Genomic DNA, 8713 nt, shown 5'->3' with positions numbered 1-8713 from the left:
TTTCTATGTGCCAGGCTCTGTGCTAAGTGTTTTACATGCAATATTTTGTGACATCACCTCATGAAAACAAGGCCGAGAAGAGCTCTGCATGTTAAGTTTGTTAGAAGGGGAGTTAGACTGGGGACTGGGTGAAGTCTACGATTGGAAAGCCTTCTTAGTGCCAGGAGTGAACACCTGGGGGTCCTCTTGCTCTGGCTCAAACTGTAGTACTCCAAGTAGGAGCCATGCCAGTTAGACCACATCCTAAGATCTGTATGGATAGTATTACGGGGGATGAGGGATAAGGATCTGAAGGGGAGGGGTGCTTTCTATTCTCATGAGGTTTACAATCCACATAAGTTGCCATCTTAACCAGAGTGCTTACTAACGTCAACTTTACACCACCACCCACTTCATGGTATTGGCAGCCACAGCAGCCCTGTCCTGCTCCTACCACTGTCCATTCCACATTAATCTCTTTCAAATCCTCATCTCCCTTCCCTGACCCCCAAGACCCGCACTACCACTGCCCTTTTGAGGGTAAGAGAATGGTACAGAAATGAGAAACAGATATAAGCAAGGGTGGGGGGCACGCAGGGTTATTTCCTTTACTTAAAGGTGCTATATTTAATAGCCTGTTGCCAGTGGAATGTTTCATCTTTTTCTCCCAAAGAACAGCTAGTTAGATATTTTCCTCCAGGGCCAAATCCTGAGATGTTTTCCTAGCATCAGAATTTCCTACTCCTAGAATTCTCCCTGGTATTCTACCTCTTTTCCATAGAAACACACTCCTAGAATTCCTATTCCTGATTCCCCATTCTGAAATGTAATGCTGTCCCCTAATAATTTTGCCCTCTCCTATATCTCCCTCCACTAATGGGCAATAACGCAGTTATATCAGAACCATCTTTTCCTGGGAACCATTTGCTTGACCAAAATAACTTGTCTTTGATGAGCCAGATCTTCCTTTACCTACTTTGCAAGAAAGTAAACATTCTAAACAATCAAAAGAATGTTCAGGGCTTCCCTGGTGGCTCAGTGGTTAAGAAATCGGCTGCCAACGCAGGGGACACGGGTTCGAGTCCTGGTCCAGGAAGATCCCACATGCCGCGGAGCAACTAAGCCCATGTGCCACAACCAGAGACTGCGCTCTAGAGCCTGCGTGCCACAGCTACTGAAGCCTGCGCGCCTAGAGCCCATGCTCTGCAACAAGAGAAGCCACTGCAGTGAGAAGCCAGCGCACTGCAATGAAGAGCAGTCCCTGCTCGCCTCAACCAGAGAAAGCCCGTGCACAGCCACGAAAATCCAACGCAGCCAAAAAAAATAATTTTTTTAAAAATTAAAAAAAGACAATGTTCACAGCTGTACACCAAAGAAGGAAAAAAAACCCTTCTAGAACACCCTTCTGACATCACTCCAAGCAGCCACTGGACTTGACCCTTTGTTACCACATAGCAGTCCCAGCCTGGAGCCAGCCAGGGCCACATGCTCCCTCCCTCAGCCTGTCTGTTGTCACCTTTGTCAGAACCCTCGTTAGCAACCAAGTAAGACCACAAAGAGAAAGCCAGGTTCTCTACCCAAAGCAGGTGGAAGACCGATCAACACTGCAGGCCAAGTCAAAGGCCCTCAATGATGAGTCACACACTCATGTTTCCTGAAGATATTTATTACCATCCAAACATATTTTCAACAGGGAAAGGCATGATTCCGAATTTCCCCAGGATCCACGTTTTCAAAGTCTCCCAGGGAACCCATCTTTCATGGAACCCTCTGAGGACTTGATCTCTGCAAAGGGTAAGCTAATTAAGACCCCGGTTTCCTCTGCCAATTCCTGGGCTGACCTGCAAATTCCATCTTACTATTTCCCGTAGGTCTCTAGTTCCTTTTTGTTTGAGGTGACAATCACATGCATGACCTGCCAATGAGCCCTACTGTCAGGCCACTGAGGGCACTGTGGTGGCTGCCCGGGATTGCTTGTGGCTTCTCAGCCAGGCCTTCAGAAGAGCTGCAACTCACCACCAGTCTTTCGGTGCCTCCACCTGGTCTCCCAGGAGACCTGGCCCCTCTTCTTTGGTCTCAAGGGCCTCAGGAGCCCAAAAGCTCCTGATGAATGTCCCAAGTGAGGAAGCAATACCAGGAAGTCTGTGGATTCCCAAAGTTGTTGGGATACACACTGGACACAGTAAGGCACCCAAGTCTCAAGTTGGCTATATATGCTGAGGGGGTAGGTGTGCCCTGAGACTGGAAGAACTTCAGAGGGGATTCCACCCTGAGAGGGTCACTTCAAAGACTTGCCATCCTCACTAGTTCCAACAGAATTCCTTTTCAGTTTTACGCTAATCCTTTGCTGCCTCTGCACCTCCCTCACAACGACCCTCCCCTGGTTCCTCTTTGGAGTAATTACCTTAAAGATGCAGATCATGCTGGGAAAGGAATACCAGCTCTTAACAAGAGGCCCCTCTGAATATGCCACCTTATCTGGGCCCAAAAGAAATCCCATTGTTTCTATCCAGTGTGAGTTCTCTGATGACTCATAAGGCGTGAACTCCGAGAAAAGCTTTCTCCACATTCGGAACATTTATAGGGTCTCTCTCCTGTATGGGTTCTCAGATGACGAATCCGATTGGAGCTGTGAGAGAAACTGTCTCCACACTCATGACAGGTATAGGGTTTCTCTCCCGTGTGAATTCTCTGGTGTCTGATTAAGTTGGATCTATGAGAGAAGTTTTCCCCACAGAGGGTACATTTATATGGTTTCTCTCCTGTGTGTGTTCTCTGGTGTCTGGTGAGGTGCATGCCCTGCTGGAAGCTTTTCCCACAAGTTAAACACTGAAAGAGTTTCTTCTCTGCCTTGTGGGTCCCATGATTGGCAAGAAAGAGGGTGCTGTCACTCACTGCTTCCCCACACTCAGAGAAGGGGTACAGCCTCTCTTTCTCGTGAGTTCTTTCGTGAATGACAAGGTGAGAACTGCGAGAGAAACTTTTCCCACACTCGGAACACTTATAAGGTCTCTCTCCTGTGTGAATTCTCTGGTGCCTAAGGAGGTTGGAACTGTGAGCAAAGATCTCCCCGCACTCAGGGCACTTGTAGGGCTTTTCACCTGTGTGCGTTCTCTGGTGCCTGTGGAGGTTGGAGTTGCAAGAGAAGCTCTTTCCACACTCGTTACATTGATAGGGCTTCTCACCTGTGTGGGTACGCCGATGCCGAGTCAGGTGGGTATTCTGACTGAAGCTTTTTCCACACTCGAGGCACTTATGGGCCTCCTCTCCCAAGTGTGCTCTGTGTAGTGACAAAAAGTGTGGATTCCCGCCAAAGATTTCAGCGCACCCCACACCCATACACAGTCTTTCTGCTGCATGTATCCTCTGGTGCCTAATCAGGTTCGAGTTGTTAGAGAAATTTTTGCCACACAAGGGACATAAATGGAGCTTCTTTGGCTGCAGTTCCTTTGGCCGCCCCAGTTCTCTGCAACTTGTGGCCCCCACTAAGGACTGCTCCATCCGAACCTCTGGGGGAGGCTCCCAATGCTCTTCTGCCCTGTCACGAGGCCTTCCCTGCTCAGGACTCCAGGGTACCTCCCCTCCGGCCTGGCCAGGCAGCAGCGCCCGAGGGTGGATGCTCTCAGGGCAAACGGACTGAGCACTTTCTTCCAGATTGTCAAATTTCTCTTCCCCTGGAAGATCGAGAGAAACCAAACCCATGTTATTTCTACACCAGAGAAAAGGAAATCCCATGTGTGCTACTGCCTGTAGGTCAGAAGTCCAGAAGGGCTGGCTCTACCTCAGTTTCCCATCTTCCCCATATAGGTAAAGCACGGTAGACAGGGATCCACATAAGGGGTGGGGCCATCACTCAGGAATCAGAGCTCAAACCAGTCTTGAATTCCCTTGTAGGGGCCCCGAACTCCCTCTCCAACTGAGCCTCTGGCTTCTGCCCTTTGGGAATGGGTGAGATGGAGCAGGACTGGGACTAGGGTGGGCAAATGAGCCCAGGAGTGAATGCCTCCTTACACTTTGCACCCTGGGTACCTCGCCTGCCATCACTGGGATGGAAGTGGGCAGTGGAGACACTGGAAGAATGTACCTCCCTGGCAGTGGTGATGGGCTAGCCTTACACCAAGACCCTCAAATGCCTCATTCCCAACAGCGGGAGGCTAGCTGCGCAGGCTGCTCAACTGCGTTTCTTACCGGGAGCTGGGCTCCTGGGGCTCAGGCCTTCCTTGCAAGTCTGGACACTGGGATCCCAGGGCTTTCCTTCTTGTTCCACCTGGGTGCTCAGGGCCTCCTGACTGGGAACCTGAGACTCTGTTCACAATGAAAGAAAAGGATTTCTATGTCACCATTTTCCTCTACCAGGCAGGGCAAACAAAGATAGTCTTGTTCCCTGCCTTCAGTGAATGGATACAGAAATCTGACAGCAATTACTTGGAACATACACTAAACTCTTCCCACCGGTTACCCCTAGAGAAAGAAATTAGAGGAAGGAAACTGTGGCTTTTTCTTTTTACACTTTTGTAGTACTTGGGATTTTTTGCAATGAGAATGTAAAACTTTTGTAATTAAAACAACAATCAAACAAACAAACATGGTCAGGGTGGTCAGTTCCTTGAGGAATCAGTTTAATACTGTGAAGGAGCCTTGACTCTTATGGATACATATAAAATAGAACTAAGTTTGACTGGGCAACTCCAGAAGGAGAAAATGTAATATGATGGACAATCAGAAAAGGACCTGGGACTCTGAGAGGACCCTGAGATTAAAACCCAAAAGTGCTACCCTGTGCTACGCTCACTCCAACTCCAGCAAACACGGACTTTAAAAAGTTTAGTTTCAAGAACTTGTGATCTGAACTCTTCCTATTTAGCACTCACTGAAACAGCTGTGCTCAACTTAGGGCACCAAGCCACAGCACAGTGACAGAAAACCTGGAGAAGGCCCCCGTGAAGGCAACCAAACCCAGCAGTGACCCCCTTGCAAAATTAGTGCAAGTGAGATGATAGCTGTGCTTCTCTTTACGAAAACCTCATGTATGAAAACAAAGTGCAGTGTGACTCTTCTACCGGGTGTGCATCAATATAGCCATAATGGTAACATACACAATCCTGTTTTATGTTGTTTTTTAAGACTCCCCCCAACTTTTTATTATGAGAATTTTCATACATGCAGAAAAAATGAAGGTCCACACACTCTCCACCTAAATCCAACTATCAGTTTTTGGTCATATTTCACAGACCTCATTTTTAATCTCTGCATAATAGTTCAACACGTAGATGCATCTTAATTTATATCTAACTTACTTAGACCCTGTTTTAGATATACATCATTTCCAAATTTCCACAAAGCCTTCCCCCTTCCTGAATTCTTAAGGACTGGGACAGCCACTGAGCTGGAATGTTGATGCCAGTGCCCCTGAAATTTGTGCCTCTGGGGAAGAGCCCAGAAATACTAATGGAGCATAGAAAACATAAGTGAGGTCAGAAAAGTAAGCATTTTGAACTTGCAAGGCATCAAGAACTTAGAGCCCTACAGCATCCTGTGATCTGTGTGTGAGGGGTGGGAAGTGGGGATGGGGTGGGCACCATTGGATCTGACTTGTTCTGCCTTAGGAAGTTCATTATGGCTCAGACTCCCCGCCCTCAGCCCTGGCAGCTGGGGCCCTTAAGTGTGCCAACTGTGGCACCTGGCAAATATTTAAGTGATCTTAGTCCAAGGGACTTTAGACAAAGGCAGGTCGTCTGGCTAAACTCAGAACTTATACCCAGGAGGTGAGCACCTAAGGGACAGGACCCTGGTCAGAAATGGCTCAGCCTTCATCCCTGGAAAAGAAGTCCTTACCCAGTGAGTCCACATTCTCATAACTCTCCTGCACCGTGTCCTGGGAGAGGGCCCTCTTACTAGGATGCTGATGCCCCCACTCCTCCTGGGAGATGTACATAGCCACGTCCTCTAAGCTCTCAGGCAACTGAAACAGCACAAGATCACCTTTAGGCCCTGAAGCACCAAGAACAATTCAAGCAGAGTCATGGGTTAAAGGGGCAAAACCCAGGTGTGCTGAGGACACATTTCATGGGGAAGAAGGGGGAGGCCTACAAGTGAGGTGTGGAGGACAAATAAAGAAGGTGGGAGAGATGCATGTGGTGAGGTAGAAAGGATCCTCTCCAAGTGGCAAAAGGACCCCACCCCCACAAGAGCAACTTCGGGGAGACAATGGGAACTTCCACATCACCTGGGGCCCAGTCAGCTCCTTGTCTTCCATGTTTCCTTCGGGAGGAAAGAGAGAAAGCCAGGGAGCAGATAATGCTGAAGGTGACAGAAATTATGATGAGAACGGCATTCCTAATTCTTGGCAACCCAAGGATTGTCACAACACAGTATCCATTCCCCAACACCCAGTCTCTGCTCTGAGGATGAACACTGAACAAAAGAAGGCAACCGAGGAATAATAAATCGATATTCAAAACAACAGAGTACCAGCAGTCTTCCCTGCTGGCCCAAGCATTAAAGCCCTCAATCATTCACTGAGCTCTAAATGTCTCCGTTCTGCATACAAAAGGGCTTACTAAGAGATTCTCCCTCCCTCCACCCACCCCAAGAGGAATCCAAACCACTTCTAGGTCTTTCACACCACATCTGCAAACCCTCAGGTCAGAAATGCCCCCTCCTTGGCAGCCATGCTGCATTCTGCTGGTGTCAGGGGCAACCCCAAAGCCCCTCCTCCCTCCCACTTGCCCAGAGAACTGTTCCTCACCCCTCTCCTTTACAGTCTGGGGATCCCTTTTGGGGCTGGGGCCTAGCAGCTCCTGCAGCCTGCGGCCAGGGCTTCTCTCAGTCTCCATTGGCTCCAGCTTGAAGCTCGGTGACTCTCGTGCTGTTTCCAGAGGCAAAGGCTCCTCCAAAAGCACTTCTGTTCCCCGCCCATGGTTTGTCACCTGGGAACCAACCCACATCACTCACCATCATAACAGGGCCCGAGAGGAAGGGAAATTAGTACAGAATTCTGAGGGCAAGCCTTCAACGGAGAACCACTGGCAATCCCTTTGGACCCACCAAGAGAGAAGAATGGTTTACACTAAAACAAAACTTTTCTGACCCCGTGTACACCTGAGAAAATGTGTGTGAGGGCTGGGGGGAGTTCACTTCCAGTGCACACCTTCCCCACACAGCTCTTCTGACGCACCTCACTCCCTCTCGCTTTCCCCCACCTTTTCAAGATGCGTCCGTTCCTGACTACTGGGTAAGTTAAACTTGGGTGGCCCTGGGGCAAGTGGCCTCAGAGATTCAGTGCCAGTTTTTTAAGTCCACTATTAACTGCCACCCAGCTTTGTAGAAATTAGACTGCTGACTGTAATATAACAATAGCTAACAGCTATTAAGCACTAACTGTAAACCAGTAGTGTGATCAAAACTACATCCTGCTCTAATGCTCAAAGCCACCCTAGAGAGATCTTTTACCATTCTTATTTTACCAAGTCTGAGGCTCAAAGAAATTAAGTAACTTGCCCAAAGTCCCAAAGCTAGTACGAAGCAGAGTGAGCATTTGAACCTAGCGAGCTAACTCCTGGGCTCACACTAATGCAGAGACACTGCCTCCATGTGGAAACAGGGCACTCTTCACTGCTCGCTCTGTCCACTTGGGAAAAATGAAAGTTCCTCGCTAAACTACAAAAAGGCTTCTTGCCCACCTGAGGTCTACTCAGGGCAACCAAGTAAATTCGTAGGGGTAACTGGGCCAACGCGATGTCCCAGTCCTCAGGGCCAAACAAACCGCAAATAAAACAGCTCTTTCTCTCACCTGTTGCCTCAGTCTCCCAAGCTCTTTCTGCATATCCTCCACCAGAGTCACCGCTTCCTCGCCGCTCTCCGGATGCAGCTCCTGCACCCTGCTCTGGATCTCCTGGGGCAGGATGGTCAGAAACTGCTCCAGCACCAAGACCTCCAGGATCTGCTCCTTGGTACGCATCTCAGGCCGCAGCCACCCATGGCAAAGCTCCTGGAGCCGACTGAGGGCTTCCCGGGGCCCAGCGGCCTCTTGGAAGCGGAACCGTCTGAAGCGCTGATGGGAGGCCTCCGGGCTGGGTCCTGGGTCTGTCGGGGGCACCTCCTGGCTCCAGGCGCAGTCCTCCTCCAGTTTCACTATCAGGAGCCCTTCCCGGTCCTGGAAGCCCGGACCCGACGCCATCTTCAGGTCCCCACACCGCCTTGGCCCCGAAACCAGCTGCGCCCAGTTAGGAAGGCGCCCCCGGCCCCGCGCAAGGATGGCAGGCGTCCACAAGAGCCGGGGGCCCCGAAGCCCCAAATCCCGGCCGAGGAGCCCGGCTCCAGGGCTGGCGCAGCCGGCTCCGGCGCCTCGGCGTCAATAGTTTGCAGGCGCCGCCGCACCACCCCCTGGCCCGTCCCCGCCAGGACCGCCCCAGGGCAGGACCTAAGCACCGCGCTTTCCCCCTTGCAGCGGACTCACGCAGGACTCGAAGCTCGGCTCCCACGCCGGAAGTCTCAGAGCGCGTTAGGCGTCAACAACCAACGGCGCCTGCTCCGGACCAACTTCCCGGTCACGTTCCGAGAACTCTAGCGCCCATTGGGTCAGGTCTCGCCACACACTCACCGCTGAGCAACCAGAAGAAAAGATTTGCCTTCAGGGGCGGGACGAGCGAAGGGCCAATTGGGGACGAGAGGCGGGGCCATCGGGCGAGCTCCGGGATCTCAGAAACCTCTGGGAGCCGGAGTCTGTAGGTTT

General features: G+C 50.6%; 1 protein-coding gene across 2 annotated transcripts; it reads right to left on the bottom strand.

The window, feature by feature from the left end:
• Nucleotides 1–1475: 1475 nt before the first annotated feature.
• On the bottom strand, nucleotides 1476–8472 carry ZNF263 (zinc finger protein 263). Of its 2 annotated transcripts, none has more exons than XM_029221238.1 (6): nucleotides 7772–8472; nucleotides 6728–6908; nucleotides 6206–6279; nucleotides 5815–5941; nucleotides 4168–4284; nucleotides 1476–3653 (listed from the first exon to the last, which is right to left on the bottom strand). In XM_029221238.1, the coding sequence occupies exons 1-6, from the start codon at nucleotides 8156–8158 to the stop codon at nucleotides 2485–2487; spliced, it is 2055 nt and encodes a 684-aa protein (XP_029077071.1). In that variant the 5' UTR covers nucleotides 8159–8472; the 3' UTR covers nucleotides 1476–2484. The 2 variants fall into 2 exon arrangements, with proteins under 2 accessions (XP_029077071.1, XP_029077072.1); XM_029221239.1 differs by having other exon boundaries at nucleotides 6206–6240; nucleotides 7772–8448.
• Between the last annotated feature and the right edge of the window lie 241 nt (nucleotides 8473–8713).

The sequence above is a fragment of the Monodon monoceros genome, unplaced genomic scaffold (assembly GCF_005190385.1).
Source record: "Monodon monoceros isolate NGI ecotype Baffin Bay Population unplaced genomic scaffold, NGI_Narwhal_1 Super_Scaffold_13, whole genome shotgun sequence".
Lineage (NCBI taxonomy): Eukaryota > Metazoa > Chordata > Mammalia > Artiodactyla > Monodontidae > Monodon > Monodon monoceros.
Note: the sequence above shows the minus strand (reverse complement) of the source record. Positions and strands in the feature narration are given on the sequence as shown.

What these genes read in the sequence shown, in the direction of transcription:
- ZNF263 (XM_029221238.1), bottom strand. Translation starts at nt 8,158, where the DNA reads ATGGCGTCGGGTCCGGGCTTCCAGGACCGGGAAGGGCTCCTGATAGTG. An exon ending in CCAGACTGTAAAGGAGAGGG is followed by an intron (nt 6,280 to 6,727) that starts GTGAGGAACAGT and finishes TGTCACCTTCAG; the next exon opens with CATTATCTGCTCCCTGGCTT. An exon ending in CCCCAGGAGCCCAGCTCCCG is followed by an intron (nt 3,654 to 4,167) that starts GTAAGAAACGCA and finishes TCGATCTTCCAG; the next exon opens with GGGAAGAGAAATTTGACAAT.